This window comes from Castanea sativa, chromosome 1, assembly GCF_040712315.1.
Source record: "Castanea sativa cultivar Marrone di Chiusa Pesio chromosome 1, ASM4071231v1".
In the NCBI taxonomy this organism is placed as follows: Eukaryota; Viridiplantae; Streptophyta; class Magnoliopsida; order Fagales; family Fagaceae; genus Castanea; species Castanea sativa.
The window spans coordinates 13,269,327-13,293,052 of record NC_134013.1 but is presented as its reverse complement, the minus strand read 5'-3'; the positions used below and the strand labels follow the sequence as shown (position 1 = coordinate 13,293,052).

General features: G+C 33.9%; 1 protein-coding gene across 1 annotated transcript; it reads left to right on the top strand.

Moving 5' to 3' along the window:
- Nucleotides 1-15,958: 15,958 nt before the first annotated feature.
- Nucleotides 15,959-17,395, top strand: LOC142621773 (ornithine decarboxylase-like). Its single transcript, XM_075795130.1, has one exon. The coding sequence runs from the start codon at nucleotides 16,034-16,036 to the stop codon at nucleotides 17,276-17,278; it is 1,245 nt and encodes a 414-aa protein (XP_075651245.1). The 5' UTR covers nucleotides 15,959-16,033; the 3' UTR covers nucleotides 17,279-17,395.
- The last annotated feature ends 6,331 nt before the right edge of the window (nucleotides 17,396-23,726 follow it).

The window sequence follows — 23,726 nt, the reverse complement described above, 5'->3', positions numbered from 1 at the left end:
TAAATCATTCAATGGTCATTACCCTTCTTGTCGCCATTTCTTCTTCCCCAGGATTGGATTCGGCTTCTGAGTGTATGGATTCAGCTGTTGTCGGCTCAACAATTTGTACCGGAGCTTCAGGTTCTCTAACGGGTACGTGGACTCTATAGCTTTGAGACACACGTTCAGCCGATTCGTCTCTCACCGGTGCAAGATCTTCTGCTGTAGTATACCTAGGGCCGAGGTCCCGAGTTTCACCAACTTTCAAGGAAGGCGAAAGAAAATTGGCGTGTCGAATGTCAATGTACGACAGCAACAGGCTATCCACCAACAAAGCTGGCCCGAAGGGCTGCCAAGTAGTATAAACGGGATTGCAACCGAGAATAAGGTGCGATGCCCGGAGCTAACCGTCGAAGTGCACAAATATTTCAGACCAGAGTATGAAATTCAAGTCTCTCACATGCACTACTCTAAGGTCTGCCTTAAACCTTTTGCTTTCTACATCAAAACAATATAAAAGCTGGTTAGTGCCTATCTGAGCAAAATAATCATGGGTAAAACATGATTAACAAGTTAAAGATACTCGGTACCGAACAACATCACACGGCAAAAGTGGGCAGGGGAGCTCATCGAAAAGCCAATTGGTGCTCACCCGGACGAATTCTCCCGCCGAGTTTCTATTAGAGTCGAGAAGGCATGATATAAGCCGTACCCGCATGTCGCTAGTCTTTAAATAATAATCGAACGTAATATTACTGCATAAACTATACATAAAGTTGATGTCGTGATGGTTCAGTTGCAACTCGTATATTTGGTTTAGTCTACTGACACAACTCACAACTAGGTAAAAATTGGGGAGGGAGTTGGTCAGGGCATAGGCCATAGAACCTAAGGGTACCTAAAATGAGAGGGTCCACAGGAAACCTAACCCCACCCTCTAATATAGCCATCAAGGGAAAAAAATACTACATTTGTGCCAGAGCCCTTCTCGAGAGCAATATCGCCATCGTGACAATAGGTAATGTACATCCCCAGGGATGCCATAGGCTTCTCTAAAGTCAGCCAAGGCAGCCCCAGGTGCAAGAAGATGAGAGTATCTCATTCCTAAACTCTGGAGTGAAGAAAAATTGAAAGGAAGGAGTAAAGAGAACTTAATTTGGGCACTAGAGAATGATGATCTGGAGTGGAGTGTTTATGCACAAGAGGAGAATCCTTGGCAGGGAAGAAGCTGAAGGAAAAATGATGTAAAGAGTGGTATGGGAAATCAGAGGGAACTATTTATAGGGTCTAAATGGAGTTAAGAGCATTTAATGAAAAAAAAGGGGGGGAAGAAACTTTCTGAATTCTTTTTGTAACTGCCACGCGTGCTGCCTCGGTTCACGAATCGTCAGGCTATGATAACGGTCACACCTGACAGTCTGGCATGACGTACCTTTCAAGAGCACATAAATGAATGTCCTATCCGTTCAGTCACTAATGCATGAGCTTCTCAAGGAGCCTCTGGCACATGTCTTACTTGATTCATGCTCGGGATCCGAACACGAATTAATAGGGGGATATTGTACAGGGCTGGGCCCCAGGCCCCAAGGACCTTGGGCCCAAGCCTCCCGATACATTATATGACTCTGTCCCCATTTCGGATCTTTAGCCTCGATCCAGATGCCTCAGGGCCCAACTTGGGCCCAAGAGCTAAAATGAGACTACGTCGTCCTAGATACCCAAAGCAGGCCCCTCTTAATCATCTTTAACCTGGTCGGAGGCGCTATCGCTTGAGGACACCTTGTACTCAGCCGCCCGGTAGTGCCTTCGGGAATATCGCTGCCGAGTGGGCTTTTGGAGGTGAGAATCAGTTCCAATGCCATTACCACCTCTCCCGATGGAACATCCACTTAGAGATGATAGAATTGGACCCCCATTCGCACTAGTGAGGGGGAGTAATCATAACACCTCCACTTATCTTAGCCTATAAATAGGAGAAAAGAAGGAGGAAGGTGGGTTGGCAATTCTGGGAAGAACACACAGAGAAGAATGACTATTTCAAGACTTTGTGAGAGAGAGAAAGGCTTGCAAAATCTAAAGTGAATGGCTGGGTCTCCAGGCGAAGGGCCACCCATAGTAGGAAACCTAAAACCCACAATACAAATAGTTTGTAAGCCCAAAAATAGGTCGAGCCCGTTAACTATATTTTTCACACGTGCATAACCATTCTTGTCATATTATTATTATTGAAGATGAAACTTGCATTTCCCCCACCCCCATTAATTATGCTACTTACTAGGCTTTGCCTCATTCCATTATTTTATAAACTTTTCAGAGTAGGTAACAATCTTTTGAGAGAGCTTTTTGATGGCTAACAGTAGTTAGACTAACTACTGATGGAGACTGAACTTTTGTAATGGAGACATTAGATGATGTACATCTTATAATAGGCTTGACTTATTCTTTTGTATGTTATAGTGGTTGTGACTTTATTGCCACTGATGGGACAAGCTGTTGATATGTAATTATTTATTCAGACCTCTATTCTTTTGTTGCCAACGGTCCTTGTAATTAATGCTTAGAGTTCTGACTTACTTTGAGAGTATATTAAATGTAATTATTATGATAATTATTGATGTTGGTACTTGATATGATTTATGTGGATTGAATTGTCAAAAAGAAAAAAATTTACAGGTACTTTTGAGATGTTTTTCTCATGCTTTGGACTATTTGGGGTTCGGGGCATGACAGCCACTGTGGGTATGAAACATCATCACTTAGTTAAACTGTGTTTTTTTCCCCTTCGAAATTTATTCATTAAAGTTTTAACTTTTTGAATGTAAAAGACGACTTTTCCTGCTAGAATTTCATCACTAAAAGTTTTAAGAAAATACTAAATACTATTTGCTCTACTTCCCCCATTAATTCAGGCATATGTTAAGTTTCTTTTAACTTGTATAAGAAAATATCATCTAAGCCATTAAAAATTCATATAGAAAAAAATTTATTGATATAAATTTTTATTTGATATATTCTGATTGAGCTATTTATTATTCCATGCTGGTCACAAGCTCGTAGGTAGTAAAAGTTTGAACTTAACTAAATCTATCTTGTGCATAGTGGCAGTAATAACTGAGATAGCACACTAAAGTTACTCTCTGTCGATAACTAAATATAGTTAAAAGACAAAAGAAAAATAGTCATGTTAATGAATACTCTTAAGGTTATTGTTAATAAACCATCTTTAAAAAGTTTTTACATAATTTTTATGAGAATAATAAAAAACCATAAAAAAAAATGAATTGCTTTATCATTTTTCCATAAAATGTTTTTAAAAATAATTTCTAAACCAATAGCTTTAGGGAAACCGTTAACTTTTTTGAAAGAAAAATGCTAAAGTTATATTATATATAAGAATTTGGATTTTACTAATAGATACACTAAAAAATTTATTAATGAACCATTTTATAAAAAATTTTATTGGAAAAGAAAAAAACAACTATTTCTTTTTTTTTAACAACATTTTCAATGTTTATATAAATGGTATAAAACATTTCTAAAATAGTTTATTAACAAATGCCCTAAAAATATTTATTAATCAGACATTATTATAAAATATTTATAAATTAATGAGATAATGAATATAATATTGTGATTAGCCGACTCCAATAAGCTAATAATTAAATAAGTGAATGTTACAATAAATTTAATGAGTAAAATCCATACAAAATTAGGAAGCTAAATAGTCAGAGATTCACAAATGGTAATTAAGATAATTTGAAAGAGCTAGAATGAGAAAGAGAGTTATGGCCATATGGGAGGCGATTCCCTTATTAATGTTGTATCTGTGCTGCCTCTGGAATTTCTTCAGAATTACTGAGTGATTCCCTTATTAATTGGGGCCTGTAGTTTTGGTATCAGAGAGAGGGCGAGGTGAGGAAGAGAGAATATTGTGGTGAAACGTGGGGTGCTATTAAATGCTTTGGTCCTTCTATTTGGTTTTGGCAGTGCATGGGTTTTATTACACCCTGCAAAGCAAACCCTTTTTTTTTTTTCTCTTTCTTGCTTTCTCCATAAATTCGATCCGTGATATTCCCATTTTTGCTCAACACTTCACAACTCTCCTTTCATCGCATCCTTTGTCTTCTTCTTCTTTCGCGGGCTATATAGGTTCCAACAACGTTTAAAGAAGCTACTACGAGGGACAAGCAAAGAATGAGCATATCGAATATGTTTTGTGTTTGAAATAGTTACTCTGATATTGGCCCCGCTCATTCAGAAAGAAGTACGCATTTCATGGCAAAAAGCTTAAGTTATAGTCATGGTTATGCAGTACTTGTGTCTTTGATTGAGCCGTGCCAATATCATAGTGCTTTTTCATGATTTCTCTCACCTATTTTTGAGTTGGAACTTGGAATATCAGTCATGAATCAAAAGCAAGCGAATCATATTGAGGTTTGTATATATTTCTATAGCTTATTTTGTGAAGCTCTCTCTCTCTCCCTCTGATGAAAAAAACAAAAAGATTGACAGATAGAGAGAGAAAAATATGTGTGTGATATTCTTCAACGATATATGTCTCTATCTATCTATATGTGTGTAATGTTCTCAACGAATATAAGCCACTATGAAGGCCCATATAATGCTTATATTTTGTATCCTAAAATCTAAGAACACTATAGGGTATTATGAACGACCTTTGAAAACAAAACAAGTCAGGGGCATGCTTTGCCTTAGGGTTATGCTTAGGAATGAACATGAGTTTTTTTAGAGACATTGCGCAACTAGCTAGTAAGTTTTCTCTTCCTCACCTTTGCCAAAAAAATAAAAAAGGAAAAAATTGTGTCTAACTCACAATTCCCTCTCTACTACATGAAGTACCCATATACCGCACTTTATTTTGCAATATATATACATTAATATGTGTAAACATTGTTTTTAAAAGAGAAAAAAAAAACCATCAAGAAATTTGTAACTCAATTAGCACCTCTTAAAGTTTTTAACAAAAACGTTTAAGGTTCAAATCTCCTCTCATCCATTATAATTATCGAATTATAAAAAAAAGGGAGCAAAAATTAATATCCTTAAAGAGGAGGGAGTTAGAGTACATTCAGTGTCACAAAGAATATATACAACTATCAAATTTCATATAGATACCAGTGTTAATTATTGTTGTCACCATCGTCATAGTTATTGACTCTTGCCATTAAAATAGCCGTGTTTACACTTCATAATACAAGTATATCTTCACTAATCAATTAATAAGTCATGTAATTAATGTATAAAAAATAAAATTCAACATAATATGATTTTTTATATCTTTTAATTTTGTCTAAATATAAAATTTGATAATTATGGCAGTTGTTAATAAGCATTTATAATGATTGTTTTTGCATATGGAACTATATATTCTAGCATTACGCATTATCATGATTGTATTTATGTATGAAACTATATATATACTACCATTAAAAGAATATAGGATATGCCAAAATTTTATTGGAGGGTTTATATATATATATATATATATATATACACACACATTATAGATATGCTTCTAGCAAGTTTCATTGTACTAACATTTTTTTTTTCGTTCTCATTTAAATTATCTATAACATTCTTTACACTTTTTTCTTTTTTCCCCGTGCTGAATTATAGAAGTGTTGCTTTAAAAAAAATTTATAGAATTGTGTAAATATATAGTCTATGAACTTTCTTTTTTTACAAGATTTTGCTTCAACTTCATGATAAATCACATTCATGATATGATTCATTTGCCTTATACAATAAAGGATAGATTACAAAAACATTCCTTTGAGGGAACGATATTCTGCCCTAAAACATAATAGAAATCAATACATTTGTCATTCCATTAAACCTCTCAACAAAAGAATGTAAAAAAATATATATTCTTAAAAATTTCTTTTATTTTCATTCTATTCACACACATATACATTGTGTGTTTGCATAAACAATAAATTAAAACATCCACATAAGACAACAATATTTAATGTGATTCATCTGACTTTAAGCCTATGTCTATGGGTAACACAACTAAAATTCACTATCAAAGTATCAATAACATGGATTATAATAACAATTAATCAAACCTCACATCACTCACAAACCTTATCAAAATAAAATAAAAAACCTCTCACAAACACAAATTAACGCACAAACCTTGCACACACAAAACTCACAATTCCACTCACAAAAATTAACGCACAAACCTTACTAAAATTAATGCGCAATTCCACTCTCACACTCACAAAACAAACAAACTTTCAATACACTACCTCAAGTAATCTTTCAATCCAAAAAATTTACTAAATTATTTCCCAAAGAAATCCACTCTATATTCTTGTAAGAGCTTTCTCCTCCTCCCATATGGGAGGACCATTAGGTAAAAACTACCAAACTCTTTACAGCAATGTCTATTATATATAAGACTCCAATTCTATCCTTTGTTGACTAAAAATATTTAATAACTTCTTAAAAAACGTTTTTTTTTTTTTTTCCTTTTGAGAATCATTATCTTCCACATTTCCTTCCATATATACTACTATTAAACAAGTTGCAAAGATAAACAGGAGGAAAGGCCGAAGGGTAAAAAAACACCCCAGCTCCTCTTATTGGGTGGGAAGCAAACAAGAAGTTGGTCGAGAAGAGTAAATGTGGGAAGTGGGGAGCGTTGGCCAATCTTAAATAAGAAACAGAAATTGGATGGGTGTTAAGAGGGAAGGAATCTGCTTACCATTAATTACAAGGACTTCCTGCTATCACGTTTGCAGTCAGACGAAGATTCCCTTCTTTAACGCTCTCTCCCTCTCTCTGTGAAATGCATGCCCTCTCCTCCCCATTTATTACTTATTACTACCACTGCCATTACTTTCAGACGATCCCTTTATTTACTTTGTGATCGTTTTGAATACAGCTGCGTTTGCGTCAAAGGGTCATGTGTACTGTGATCCACAAACTATTTTTTTTTTCTTTTTCAAAAAACAATTTTAAAATTGAGTTTCAATTAACTATTTATACATTTAAATATTATTTTAAGCGGTATCTAAATACATTCTTATTTTTTAAATAATTTTTTATTTATTTTTGGCAAAAATATTATTTTGGTATTTACTTTTTGGAGTTACAGTCAATTTAGTCCTTACATTTTAGTAGCAATAAATTTAGTCCTTATTATTTTCAATTTACAATCAATTTAGTTTCTATCATTAACTCACTAATAGAAAATAGTTACGTGACAAACGGTTTGCATTGTTGGCACAAATGATACTTATATAGTGTTACGTCCACAATACTTTCATAACATTTTCATAACAAATCATAAGTGGTTAATTGTTATTGATTCAAATTTGAATCTAACACTAAGATTACTTTTTTACCCCAATAATAACATCCAGTAACAATTTGCCACTTGAGATTTGTTGTGAAAATATTGTAGATATATCATTTCTCTTTAAAATAATATTATAAAAATTTAGCCACCAAAAAATGCCACACCAGCTAAAATTTAAAAACAAAAACAAAAAACAAAAAGAACAACCAACTCTCCCTTTTTCTCTCCCCGATTATTTCTCCCTTCAAAAAATCAAAGATTAGATCAAAAATATTATTTTTATTCCAAATTGAAATTTCATTCAATTCATAGGTTCCAGTTAGCTCAACTGGTAAGTATCTAATGGTTGTATAAAAAATCTGGGGTTAAATCTTACACCAAAAAATTGATTAATGTCTTGGTCTAATAATAAAAAGTTATCCCAAGAGCGGATGCTCAAAAAAAAAAATTTTCATTCAATTCAAAGATGAAAGCACATTAATTAGAAAGACAAAGAAGGTACAGCTTGTAGAACATGCAATACCCCCAAACGGTTTTGTACCCTTCCAAATTTGCGTATTGGTATTCTTCAGGTCATTTATACCAGTTCATGAGCTACCTTGCTATTCTCTCGCCAGGTGTGCTGGAAATCGGCAGATTGGAAAGCCTTGAATAATATGATTAATTGACCTCACTTCTTTTCAGAGCTTATGGCTTGATTCATAGTAAAAGCATCATTTTCAAAAATTGCTTTCGAAACTCCTATTTCTTGAGCCAACGTCACCATAGATCTATGTAGTTTTTTTACACAAATCTAGCCAAAACCATAAATCTGAGCTCTAGTCAATGAGTGAGTAATAGAGAGATCCAGCCAAAACAACAATAACAATCAAAACCCATATGAGTTGCTGGGTTCAAAAGGGGTGGAGGTGGTGGGTCGGCCACAATGGACTCGTCCTGAACAAGGTATAGATGGGTTTTACAAGTGGTAAAGGTAGTGGTGTGTTTGCCTATTGCGGCGGCTAGACTGGTGGTGTTGGTGGTGTTGCGATGGCGGCTGGGAAGAGAGAATGAGATATTAGAGGAAAGAGAGGGAAAGGTTAGAGAGAGAATTAAAGATCTTGATTTTTTTTATTAAAACTGATGTGGCATTTTTTTACCTTAACTAAAATTTGTAGTATTATTTTAGAAGTCACATATGTATATCGTTTGCCACATAGGCATTTTTGTTAGTGAGTTAATGATATATAGACCAAATTAATTGCAAGTTGAAAATAACAGCAACCAAATTAATTGTGATCCTAAAATGTAAAAATCAAAATAGTATTTTTGTTTTTATATTTTTAACCCTACCTCCAAAAAAGTATCTTCTACACGTGGATCAATGAAACATGAGCCTCATGAGACCAACGCATATAAGATTTTTCCCTCACTTCGTTAGTTTTAGGTTATAGGAAGAACGTTCCTCCTAAAACTAATGACAATAATAATAGTAAGGATAGATATTAGAGAGGGAGTTAGGAATTTTTGTTTGGTACTGAGTTAGATATATTAGTCTAGGCATCGTGTAGTCTCACACACACAATTTCTAGGAAATTCCATGCTAAGAAATAATAAGAGATAAAACTATTGAAATCTTCTCAAGCCGAAAGGTGTCCACGAATGCTAAAAAAAAAAAAAAAATTAGAGATTTCAAGATATGTTTGTTACAAAAGAGTAATGCTATTGCTAAGAACGTAGGTAAACTACCCTACTGGAAAGAAAGATTTTTAGATGGTCTTCCAAACCTATTTTATCAAAAAATTAAACCAAATTTAAACTACAAAACAATGGTCAAATTCCTTAGGACCATTTTACTTATAATTTGTGATGATCTAATAAATATAATTTGTGATGACCATTTTTTGGAGAAATTATAAAATCCTCGTAGTGGACAATTTTACTTACCCACTATTCTACAAAAATATTTTCACTTATTTAAAATTGTTAAGTCAGATTATGATTAAAATAAATTAAGCAGAAACTTACTTACTTCTTTATTAAATTGACTCAGTAAACAGATAAGAGTTTTTTAGTGGGATAATGGATTAGTGACGTAGTGTACCACATGTACCGGATAATTTCTTAATAGGAAAAATAAGTATAGAGACATAAGTCATAGGAGTTCAGAGTCAAATCAAATGAAAGACTTACAGGTTACAACAAAAAAATGAATATATTAGGATCTTTCACAATTTGGGTTCGTTACCCTAAATCAGCCACGTTCTCAACACAAAGCTCACAAATCTTTTACTAGATTCCGTAGTCTTCAAAATTATTATAAAACATATATATCTAGACAAAAACAAAACCGCCAAACTAATCTCTTGTAGCCTTCCTTCTTTCTTTCTCTCATTGTAATTTGTAACCTTCAATTTTAGATAACTTCAAAGTTGCATATCAAAGTTTTATCATGTATTTCAAAGTACAAATAATAACATTTCAAATTTTAAATTTATTATTGTGGTATATCTTTCAAGTTTATTCTCTCTCTCTCTCTCTCTCTCTCTCTCTCTCTCTCTCTCTCTATATATATATATATATATATATATATATATATATATATATATATAGGGCAAATTACAGTAAACCCACTTGTAATTAAGCTCGTTTTCACTTACCTACCTGTGCATGGTTCAATACTTAACAGTTTGCCCATCTGAAGTTCACTCTATTAGAATTATGTTACCCACCCCTGTTAAAAATGAAAGTAGATATGTAATTTGTGAAAATTACATTAAAAAAAACACACTACCTTTTGCTATGAACATTCTTGAGCCAATCAATCCAAATAAAATCTTCATATTCACACAAATCCAAAAAAAAAAAAAAACATTAATAAGCTAGACTTATATACATACAATAACCTAAAATTTATTCTATAAAAAAATCTTAAATTTAAAAAATCCTACACTTTCAGAAACGCACACACAAACAACAGCTACTAAGAGAAAAGCTGAAAAATAGATCCAAGACTTTCACCATCACCACCACCAATCTTAGATCCATGGCCAATCCACAGCTGATCTCAGATCCTCTGCCAATCTTAGTTTCCACCTTTCTCTCTCTTCGATCTCATCCAAGGAAACCATGGCCAAAGCTTCACTGGGTTTGTTGTCTTCTCTCTCTCTATCTTCATCTCACACACACACACCCCTAAATAGCAGCCACTGCTGATCTCAGATCAAACTACGATGACTACATTTTTGCTTCGTCGATCTCTTTTTTTGTGGTTTTTTGGGTTGTGGATAGATCTGATTTTGGCGTGGTAGTGGTGGTGGTGGTTATGTATTGTAGTTTATGATTGCTTATGGGTTTCGAAGGTGGTTGTGGTGACTGTTGGTGGACAAGACAGAAAGGGACGATAGAGAGAGACAAATCTGGGCATTTTGATAAAGATGTCAAACAATAAAGAAAAAGCTTTGAGAGATGGGAAAGAAGGCTTGGCTTGTAGGACTAGCCTCTTGTAACATAAATGTTACTAATAAAGTTTTAGAAGCAAACCTAGTTTTGCTCTTAATATTGGTGGTTTATGATTGCTCTTAATATTAGTTTTAGAAGCAAACCTAGTTTTGCTCTGGCACAATTTGTTAAGATTGCCTATGCTATTGAAGCTTCCAACCATTCATTCCTTTGGGTTGTTTGAAAAACCTTCAAAGATGAAGAACTCTATATGTTGGAGGGAGTTTATTGTGTTGTGCCTATGATTACAAGGCCTCTCTTTGCTAAATAGTACTCAAATTTTCTATGTTTTTTTTTTTTTTTTAAGTTCTTTAGCAAGTTTTTATCATTTTCACAAAATGACATTTTTTATATATTGTTTTCTTTTGTTTTGAAAGGAAAGAGACATAAAAGGGAAGTAAAAATACTTAACCCTCGTTTTTAATAGAGGTGGGTAATGGAGTTCTAACAGAGCGAAACTCAGGTGGGCAAGATGTTAAGTTTTGAACTACTGATAGACAAAGTGAAAACGGGCCTAACCATAGGTAGATTTACTGTAATTTGCCCATATATTTATATATTAGGTTTAAGTTATATATAATGTAACTTTAAGAAATGTTATATCATTTTTTTATTATATGCAAATTTTGATAAATTCTCTATTAAATTATATTTAAAAAAATTTCGACATGCTTGGCATTACCTCCAAACCTCAGCGTATATTACTATATTTTACCCAAACTTACTTATCATTTCCCTCCAAACTAATTTGGAGATAAATTTCTTCCTTTGATTTAGTATAGATTATAGATATGAAATTTTTTATCTATTCAAATATATATATATATATTAGAAATTTAGAACCTTCAAAAGTTTGATTGCTAGAACAACTCAACAAACTTCAGGTGGGCACAGACATGCCAAATTAGGTAAAAATTATTCCTTCCATTCAATCACTTCTTGCCAATTCAACTTCTCTCCCTTTTCTCTTTCTTCTTCTTCTTCTTTCTTTTTTTCCCCCTTTTTCTATTAACGAAAGGCGAAGGTGTCCAAAAACTCATCAAATGCTTCACTTATCTTAATGAGAGACTGTCACATCATCCATTAACTAAATAAAAGGTAAAGATTAAAATCCACTATCACTTGCCAATGTATATTTAAAACAAAAGGACCTGTCCAGTTTAAAAAGTACTAGAGATAAGTCAAATCCATTAAAAAAAAGGTTTTGTTTAAACAAGCATAAAAAACTGTTCTCAAGTAGAAATTAATGACAATTATTTTTGTAAATAAATTTACGTGAGAGTTTAATAGAAACATGTTATATGTCAAGTTTATTTTAGAGCTAACAAAATGGTGCCGTGTAGGTAATTAATTTGTTTAATAATTTGTAGGTAATTTATTTAACAAATAAGGTAATTAATTAATTAACGTGTTAGGTAATATATATATATATATATATATATATATATATGTATATATATATATATATATATATATATATATTAATAGGCAAAGATTAAAGAAAATTCAATTAGAAATTGAAATTAGAATCCAATTTTGCTTCATGTGTCTAAATTTATATGAGGATCACACCATAATTATCCACTTAAGTTTATGTCATGTATCCATTTAAGTTTTCTAATTTTTGTGCCAATTGAGTTAATAATGAGTGCAAAATATTAAGAATCTAATATTAATGAATTATAAAATTTTTTTAAAAAAAAAACAATCACATATATTCAATAAAAATCACCACACAAAAAAGATCACCACACATTCTATCTTATTAAAAATTAGAAGAAAAAAATAATTATAAGTAATATTAAAATTAGGTAAGAATTTTAATATGTGACTAATTACGTTTACTTTATTAAAAAAATAATTTTACTAATTATTTATATTTTATAATAAAAAATTATGTTTAATTTTTGTAAGATCCCAATTTGGTTCCTAAACCCAGAAGCTAAAAGGATCTAGGCCCAAAGAGTTCAATATAATAAATTTGTAGAGAGTGAGCTAGAGAACTAGACTTTAATGAGTTAATAAGAATTATAGTGAGCCAGGATGACAAAAAAATAAGAATAAACTGGTTTTGCCCAAAGAAAATCGTCCTCAGCACAGTCCGAGGAGACTAGTTCTTATAGATATTTCTTTTAAATTTGGTTACAAGTCCAGTTCATGTTGCTACAGTATTTTTTCTCTCCAATCTCAGATGCCCCTCCATAATGGTGTCTCTCTTCTTTATATTCTCTTCCTTTCTCTCCATCTCCACCTTCCACATGTAGATCAAGTGGTTGGTTTTGATTTTTGTCCCATCAGCACCTTACTGAAGTCTCTAAGAGTGGTTATAAGACTGAATATTACTGTTCAGGTATCACCTCTGTGAGGACAAAAGGTCCAAATCATGTTTTTGGGCCTTGGGCCTGACCCGAGGATACTTACCTATCCGATGATAGATTGATGGTAATAAAGGTGTCAAACTTAAAGGCCACGAGCTGACTATTGCGGAATAGGTTAGTGGAAATAGTCCGAGGAGGGGTATCTCCTCGGCCAAAAGAAGTGAAGATCAAATGATACGCTATATTGACTAGGATGATATTTTCGTAGGTCTGGTGGGTGAAGATATGTTTCCCAAAGGCACAGAGAGGAAGAATAAATGGGAAATATCTTAAAGAAAACTGCTATTACTGCATTGAATGCTCTGTACCTAAGTCTCTAGCCGCATTAATGAGGAAGTGATATCTAAACAATGATGATCAGCCTTACAGCTATTATCTAAAGACTTTAGGAAAGTGCTGATGGAACAAGGATCCGGGTGAGTTGTCTAGAGCTACACGTGGAGAGTGAGAATAAAGAGGGGGAAGATGTATAAGAAGGAGGGAGGTCCCAAAGAAAAAGGGGGATCGAAAAAAAGAGAGAAGACAACACTGTAGAATTAAAGATCAATAGTTGTAATCTGTACTTGAAAAAAGTGAAATATAAGATCTAGTATTCTCGGCTTGAATTCGAGAACGATTACTGTTATATAAACTACTCCATGTGTATGATGTTGTAATCATAGCCCATCATCGTTATTATTTAGAATCACTAGAACCTAGGTTTAAGCTCACTCTCTACAAATTCATTATATTGGGCTTTTTGGGCCTGTCCCAATCTTAATCTTGGGTTTGGATACAAATTTTGACCTTACAACATCCATATTAATGTGGCTAGAGAATTAGCTACAGAGCATTCAATGCGGTAGTAGCAGCTTTCTCTTAGATCTTTCTTAGCTTCCCTTTGTCCTACACTTTTTTGATGTTTATCCTTATCAATAGCTTCCAGAGTGTTGCTCTTGATGGTAGACCACACCTTTTGACCTCTACTTTGATCAGCTGAGGTGTCGTTTGTCCTCGGACTTCCTTCCTGAACCCTCATGACCAGACCCCTTTCTTTATACACTAACGTGGACTTTTGTGATGACATTTATCCATCTTTGGACTATTAGGTGTCCTCGAGCGAGGCCCACGGCCCAGCACACACACCACTGGGCCTATCATCCCTCCAATTTTAAATGTATCTATACGTATGCATGTGTTATATGTTATTTTTTTTTTTTAAATAAAGGCTAATTATTTATATTTTATAATATAAATTATATTTAATTTTAAATACATTGATACGCTAGTTACTAATTAACACGTACGTTTTTCATATGTTAATGAGTCATGATCAGTGTCGAATAATTTTCCCTGGTATGCTCCTCTTGGGAAGAGAAGTTGAATATCCCTAATTTCCGTATTAAATTCAAAGGTAGACATTGAGAGAGATAAAAGAATGGACAATTCAAGAATGGAGGCTTTACCACTTCGTTAACAATTTGACATTCATAGCAGTTTTACTTTTATTTCTATCAAAAACGAATAAAACGAAAGATATTTTATTTCTTTTGAATCAGAGTTTCATACGTCACTCATTATGTCAACCGGAATGTACCCTTTCCGTATCTACGGCCACCCGTTGTTTTAGGATCCCATTGTTTGCCACATCAATTTTTTTCTAAAACCGCCTAATCAATTTTTCAAAATTAGAAGTCTTTACAATTTTTGTGCAAAAACAATTTGTCTCAATTTTGATGCAGTAGATTATGAATAGTTATTTTATTGTTTATCATTTACGAATCCATCATTTTTTCTATTATTTACAATTAATTACATCAAAATTATAACAACAATTCAGGCGCGAAAGTTGTGTCAACAAATTCATGATGAGATCTTAAAGTTGGTTTAATGGTTACTAAAATCTAATGATATCTATTAAATTTCGAATTCGAAACTTCTTGTTTTAGGATCGTGTTAAGGAATTTCTTCTAATAACTTAGTGGGTAGAATGGAAAAACTGCATACAGCTGAGAGGATACGCAGATTTATTCAAGATTATAACAAACAAAAGTTGTGTCGGCGAATTCACGATGAAATGTACCAAAACCACAATTGACATAAGTACTGACATAACTCTGATTCAAAGAAAGAAAATATCTTATTGGCCTGGCGTATGAAAACTTTTTGGCATCTTTACGCATCCTAAATGGGATATGATTTGAGATAGGGAAGGGAATCGTGGTTTTTACACATAAGCTGGAATTCGCTCCTCACACGTTATTTCCGCGGTCAGGACTCAGAATCAATTCGAACATACTACATTGCTGCAAGCTGGCCCACTAGAGTTTTAATCCCACCCAAAATTCTTTGTATTTCTTAAATTAATCAAACATTTCACATTCCCCTCTCATATCAACCTTGCCATTCCCTTCTCTCTGATATCAAATTTAATGAAGTTATTTTGTACCTTCACGGCACTTTTTTTTTTTTTTTCTTTTTTTTTAGAATTTCAATTTATGGTGTTATGATAACTCTTTATTATCGGGTTAAAATACCAATCAATTTTTTATATAGAGAAAAATCGAACCTCAAATCTCTTAACATTCACATCATCTAAATTACTATTTACAAACAAATTAACCCCATTTGTGAACTTTGTGCAGATTCTATTGCGCTCAAAAGGTAACTCAATTATAGACCTCTTTTCCCGCCCCCCAATTATAGACCTCTTTTCCCGTCCCCCTTTTTTCCACCAAATAGCAAGTGGGTGGTGGTGATGCCCAAAGCCCCCCTCTCTGCCCAATTAGTATATATATCTTTCAAGTCTATGATATATTCTCTCAACTCTCCAACCATAATTCTTACTTTCCTTTTCTCTTTTACCAACTTTAACTCATTCCTAGCCATGGGGTCAAGCTCCAAGAGCCTCCAAACTATATTGGGTACACCAGGGGTTAGGGGTAAGAGGGTTACAGCCTTATCAAAAGATGGATTGATTGATTTTATTCAAACCATCATTTTCAGCAAACAAGAAACCAAAGAACCCTTTTACGTGCTTGATTTAGGTGCAGTCACCACTCTCATGGATAGGTGGACCCGGGCTCTCCCTATGGTTCGACCCTATTATGCTGTCAAGTGCAACCCAGACCCAGCTTTCCTCGGCACCATGGCCGCTATTGGGTCAAGTTTTGACTGTGCTAGTCGAGCCGAGATTGAGTCCATTTTGGCCCTAGGAGTTTCTCCAGATCGAATCATCTTCGCCAATCCTTGTAAAGCCGAGTCTCACATCAAATACGCAGCGAGTGTTGGCGTTAACCTAACAACTTTTGATTCGAGTGACGAAATCGAGAAGATCCGAAAATGGCACCCAAAATGTGCTTTACTCATTCGGATCAAAGCTCCAGATGATGGTGGAGCACGCTGCCCATTAGGTCCCAAGTACGGTGCACTTCCTGAAGAGGTTGCACCACTCCTCCAAGCCGTTCAGGCTGCACGACTCACCGTAGTTGGTGTATCTTTCCATGTTGGGAGTGGAGCCACAAATTCACGTGTCTACCAACGAGCCATAGCGGCGGCTAAATCAGCCTTCGAGACAGCTACACAGCTTGGCATGCCTCGGATGCGTGTGCTGAACATCGGGGGTGGATTCATGCCTAACACACAATTTAGCGAAGCGTCTTCATCTGTGAAAGCTGCTCTACAATCATATTTTGGCAACGATTCAGGTTTAACTGTCATTGCCGAGCCCGGCCGGTTCTTTGCCGAGTCGGCTTTTACATTGGCCACCAACATTATTGGAAAGCGTATTAGGGGTGAGCTGAGAGAGTACTGGATTAACGACGGGATATACGGGTCCATGAACTGTTTACTCTATGACCATGCAAACATCACGTGTAAGGCTCTCGCATGCACGTCAAATCGGGCCAACCCCACGTGCAAAGGAGCTAGGACATATAGTTCGACTGTTTTTGGTCCCACGTGCGATGCTCTTGACACGGTTTTGACCGGTCACCAGCTACCGGAATTACAAGTCAACGATTGGCTTGTGTTCCCAAATATGGGTGCGTATACGGCGGCGTCTGGATCCAACTTCAATGGGTTTCACACTTCCTCCATTTTGACTTACCTTGCCTTCTCTGATTCAAATTAGTAGCTTTTGTATTGCTATCTCGGTGACTACAAAAGTAGAAATTGCTTATTATCTTTAAATAATGATCGCACTTGGAAGTGAATAAAATTTAAGCAATTAGTTATAAAATGTTTTTACTTGCTTCATCTTTAAACTTTTCAATAATTAATTTCTTTTCAAATTTAGAATTTTATATATATATATAAAAAATTATGTAACATAGTGTAAAAAAATTATTCTCACCTTTTCCAAAGAAAGACAAATATAAGACATTTAGAAAATCGGAAGGTAAGGCTATTATTTAAGAACATGGAATAATAACTTTTACCTTATGCTTAACTTGTGGTAGTAATAGCTCCCACGGATAGTGATGTCTTTTATTTACTTCGAAAAATTTTCAATAGCAACTTGCGAAGTGGTTTCATGGAACTATTGTATTTGCAACGGTTCAGGTGCTATAATTTGTCATAATCTTGAATAAATGCGTGTATCCCCTAACTTCTATACAGTCTTTTCGTTTTACGCACTAAATTATTAGAAGTAATTCCTTAAGAACGACCTTAAAATGCTAACAAGAGGTTTAAGATTTAATAAATATCCTGAGATCTTGGAAACCATTAAACCAATCCTAAAATTTTATCATGAATTTGCTGATACAACTTCCGTGCCTTAATTTTTGTTATAATTTTGATGTAATTGATTGTGAGTAGTCGAAAAAATGATGAATTAATAGAAAAGTGATAAACAATAAAATAACTATTCATAATGTATCATGTCAAAATTAAGACAATGTTATTTTACAAAAATCGTGAAGACTTCTAATTTTGAAAAATACACCGAACATTTAGACGGTTTTGGAAAAAAATTGATTAGGCAAACTATGGGATCCTAAAACAATCGGGTGGCCGTAGACACGGAAAGGGTACGTTTCGGTTGACATAATGAGTGAGCTAGCTATAAAACTCTGATTCAAAAGAAATAAAATATCTTTCGTTTTATTCGTTTTAGATAATAGAAATAAAAGTAGAACTGCTACGATTCTTTTTCTTTAATTTTTAACCTCATCCAATTAACCGTCTTTACTGAATGTCAAATTGTTAACAAAGTGGTAAAGCCTCCATTCTAGAATTGTCCATTCTTTTATCTCTGTCAATGTCTACCCTTTGAAATTAATACGGAAATTAGGGATATTCAACTTCTCTTCCCCCAAGAGGAGTATACCAGGGAAAATTATTCAACACTGATCATGACTCATTAACACATGAAGAACGTATGTGTTAATTACTAACTGGCGGCCAAAATGGGCTTTTACCCATTTGTCATAAATTTTTTAGCAAAATGTCTCATATTTGAAACTAATTAGAGAAATACCCCTATTTTAAAACTCAATTTTCTAATAATCGAGTTTTAAATGTAAAACTCGATTTTTTGAACATCGAGTTATAGCGAACGTGGACTTAGGAAAAAAAAAAAATTTTGGGTACTCGAGTACCATGTCTGTGAACTCAAGTACTTCACATGGTACTGGAACTCGAGTACCAAAAATTTTTTAAAAAAAAAAAAATTAGTTTGCTACAACTTGATTATCCAAAAATCGATTTTCAAAACAGGGGCATTTCTCTAATTAATTTCAAATACAGAGCATTTTGCTGAAAAGTTTTGGCGAAAGGGGCAAATACCAATTTTCTCCACTAACTAGCCTATGAAACTCTGATTCAAAGAAAGAAAATATCTTATGCCTGGCGTAGTTTGAAATTTTTTTGGCATCTTTACACATCCTAAATGGGATATGGTTTGAGATAGGGAAGGGAATTATAGTTTTTACACAAGCTCGTCCCATTCGCTCCTCACACATTATTTCCGCGGTCAAGACTCAGAATCAATTCGAACATGCTACAATGCTGCAAGCTGGCCCACTAGAGTTTTAATCCCACCCAAAATTCTTTGCATTTCTTAAATTAATCAAACATTTCACATTCCTCTCTCATATCAACCTTGCCATTCCCTTCTCTCTGTTATCAAATTTAATGAAGTTATTTTGTACATTCACCAGTCCTTGTTTGTTTTTTTTTGTTTTTTTTTTTTTTTTTTTTTTTTTTTTTCTAGAATTTCAATCTATAGCATTTACAAGAGCTCAATTGGTTAATACATTCTATTGTTTCCAACAAAAATATGCAAGATTTAAATCCTCCCACCTCAATTATTGAATTATGAAAAGCCTTCGAAGTGACACTTATGGCCAAGATAGAGAAATTCATTTTGCAGGTGTTTTCATGCAAATTCTACAAATTTAACAAATAAATTCATACGTTTCTCAACACCCAAAAAAAAAAATCAAACGACACAACAACGACCAACTTCCATCAGTAGATTCTGGAACGTTCAGTTTTTGGGTTCCACACTTCAACCATTTTGATTTACCTTGCCTTCTCCAATCAAAGCGTCCCAAATGTATTTGACTAGAAATGGCTTTGTATACTACTCTTAAAATGGTTATGTTGATCAAGGTTTTGAAACCCGGACCGTTCATTGAACCGTAAAAGGAAGAGGTTCAAGGTTTTTGAGGTTGAACCGGGTCGAATCATGATGATGTCATAATTAATTTAATAATTAATTAAAGCCTAAATATAGATATTAAATTTATAAAACTAGCAAAATTGACTAATATATCTATATATGTGAGGGAAATTTAATGATTTTCAAGCATATATTTAATAATTAAATAAGAAAGTTAATAAAATAAAATAATAACCATGAAAACATTAAAATTTATGATTAATTTTTGAAGTAAAGTTGAATATCTTTGAAGGATTTTAATTATAAATTTTTTTATTCCTTGTAAGAGATGGATAATTTCATTAAGTAGAATAAAATTGTGTTAAGTGTTTTTATAAAATAAAATAAAATAAAATAAATTGCTAAGGGGTTGGACCGCAGGGTTCTTGACACTGGTTCGTGCGGTCCAACCCCGGTTTTAGGGGTTCACAGAATTAACTAAAAATACAGTTCTTTATGCTTAAAAAACCAGTTTTCATCCCGGTTCTCGGTTTTCACGGTCCGACCTCCCGGTCCAGTTTGGTTCTGAAAACAGTGCTGTTGATAAGGAGATACTTCTAAAATGGCTTCGCATAGTTGCATCGAAATAAGGAGTTCTTGGTAAGGATGTAAATTGCCTAACAATCATGATCAATGCATTCTTTTTTGAGGAACCAATGCATTCATATTCATGAGGAATTGATATATAATAAGGTCTTTAAAATGAGGATCCAACTCATAATTGGTGGTAATGTTTCACAAATTGGATCGTAGGATCATGTCAAGGGTCGTACAACCCTATTTTTCATTATATATAAATAGGTAATGACTTTATATCTCTATATATTAAGAAGATTTAAAAAGTTGGTTATTAATGATGCCAAAATCGTCAGTTGGGTCACTCGTCCAATCTGGAGCTCTTGATGATCTTGTAGGACCTGCGAGATAAAGAGAGTTCATCGAAAAGACCACCGAGTTGTGTCTGGTAGGGGAGCCTCTAATGCTTAAGTCAGTATCAACCCATATCTTTCGTATGTAGATGGTATTTTGTAATAGTTTCTGACGTACCTTAGTAAATGGACAAATTGTCCCTTTTATAAGTGATTTAGGTAGCTGTTGGACATAAATGAGGGTGATTATTACCCTAATTGTAACGTTCTTTGAATCGATGAGAGGGTTTAAGGCCTTTGATGATCGTTATTGAATGTGTTAGGCGGTTACTCATCTATCTTTGATGGCCTACTAATGACGCAATGACCATCCATTAAGATAGACGACCTTAATAATTTTTATGGACTCATCAATTGCCCCCCATTCCCAAGTCTAATTTTGCTTTGTGCTAGTCAGGCTTTGGGACTATTCTCGACTTGTTTAGATTCAGACTTTTTTATCTTCAACTACTTTCTTCTTCAAGAACAGTAGTATTTTGCGACGACTTCTTAGTATCTGCCTTTTGACGGTCCTTTTGGACATTTGAGGGATCATAGCTCGGTCTTGAAAGTGAGCTAATTTCTTTGGACAATCATTTTTTATCACTGCTAAAGAGTAAGGTAATTTTTTTGGACGACCACGTTTTATCATTGCTGAGGAGCGAGGAGATTTCTTTGGACGACCATTTTTTATCACTTCGATGCTTCTTCTTTCATTCACTTTCTCATTGTCACGTTTGATATTCTCAATTTGCATGTGAGTTACGTTTGTGTGAGAATCCTTGTCTGCTTACACTCGTCTAAGAGTATCTAGTCATTTAGCCACTTTTAGGTGACTTACATCCAGTTACGAAGCTTCATCATTTAGATTTTGTCAGCGATTTACATCGGTCTAGTAGAATCTTGTCTTTTATTTTTTTTGGGTGACGTACATTCATTTAAGGAATCTTGTCACTTAGGCTACGTCAGTGATTTACATCCGTCTTGGCGGAATCTTACCACTTAGCCATTTTTTTGTGACTTACATCCATTTAAGGAATCTTGTCACTTAGGCTTCATCAATGATTTATATCATTCTTGGCGGAATCTTATCACTTAACCATTTTTGGTGACTTACATCCATTTAAGAAATCTTGTCACTTAGGTTTCGTCAGTGATTTACATCCATCTTGGCAGAATCTTATCACTTAGCCATTTTTTGGTGACTTACATCCATTTAAGGAAACTTATCACTTAGGCTTCATCAGCGATTTACATCCGTCTTGGCGGAATCTCATCACTTAGCCATTTTTCGGTGACTTACATCCATTTAAGGAATCTTCTCACTTGCTACTAGAAAGATTCCTTGACGCTATGTCGTTTTGGACCTTCTTGAGGCCACGTTGATATCTACATTAAGTAGTACATGCACTTGCCAAGACTTGGTTAGACAAGAATTTTAGAAGAATTCATATATGAATAATAAGTTATCAAAGGCCTAAGTGGGCCTTTTTCTTATTTTCTTGTAATCCTAGAGTTTTACCTCTTTTGTGATCTACCTAGTAGTACATACATTTTTGCCTGAAATCTTACTAAGTGTAAATTTTTAAAGTCGAATATAAAAAAGATAAAAATAAATGTGTTACCTTAAATGATGACATTATTTTGTCACATACCTCGATCTTTTTATTGCTGGGATTTTCTTGACAAGCTCTTCTCTTTTCAAGAGGACGAGCTTTCCTCTTTTAAAGATTTTTTAATCTTAACATGATGCTTCATGTCTAAGGCCTAGACCTCTTTGGCTTCAATTTTTTGAAGATGTAAAAATTAGGCCACGTTGTTGCCCCCGTTCAACATGAAAAGTGTAACTCTCATTTGCTGATGACCAGAGGAATGCTCTATCATGGTTGGAGCCTCTCTTTTTTTTTGACGACCATGGTCATTGTTGTTTGTAATAGCAATTCTCTTCCTTTTTCTTTAATTGTATGCTTAAATTAATTCAATAGTGCTATCTGCATGACAATGTACAAATATGCAATTGCATGCTATACAATTATGGATGTCATTTGAGGAAGTGCATTCTATATGAATCATAGAGAAGTATTCTATGATATATAAAAATTGAAGCTATTTGACTATATGCTTCTTTAAACTAGTCTTTGTTAGTTGCTTGCACCGTATATAATTTTTAGAGCAATTTAAAAAGATTTTGGGGGAGTTGACGGAGATAGCGGAAACTTATTGAGGCTTAAACTCATGACCATATTGTGAACACGATCATCTAGCACTTTAAGTTTAGGAGACTTAATAGAACTTCTCAGATTTATGACGATGAAACATATGCTACTAATAATTTATACATCCATATTAATTGTGATAATTGTAATAATTTTATAGCAAAATTTTCAACATGTTTTATATATACATATTTGTAGGTAATCATGCAAGCTTGATTTGCACTTAGTTATAATAAGCTAATATATGGCATGGCTAATTGAAAAGAAATAAATAAATGAGTTACCTCGACAAGAGACCTTAAATCATGATACTATTGTGTACATACCTCAATCTTTTCATTGTTGAGATCTTTAGGCAAGCTTTTTTCCTTTAAAACTTGTTAAGCTTAACATGATATTCAATGTCTAAGGCCTAGGTCTCTTTTGCTTCAATCTTTTGAAGACATAAAAACTAGGCCATATTGTTGCCCCTTGTTCAAACATGAAAGGTGCACTTCTTATCTAACAACAACTAGAGGAATCGCCTATCATGGTTTGAACTTGTATCTTCCTTCCTTTGGGCTTAATCTTATTTTTGATGGGAGTACTTTGATCATGGTCATTTAAGACGACTCACTTCGATAGAGCTAGCTGCATTTTATTAGGAATGACAATATACAAATAGGCAATTGCATGTTGCACAATAATTGATGTCATGACAAAGTGTACTCTATATAAATCATAGAGAAGTATTATATGATGTATAAAGAATGAAGCTATTGACTATATGCTTCTTTAAAGTGTCGATAC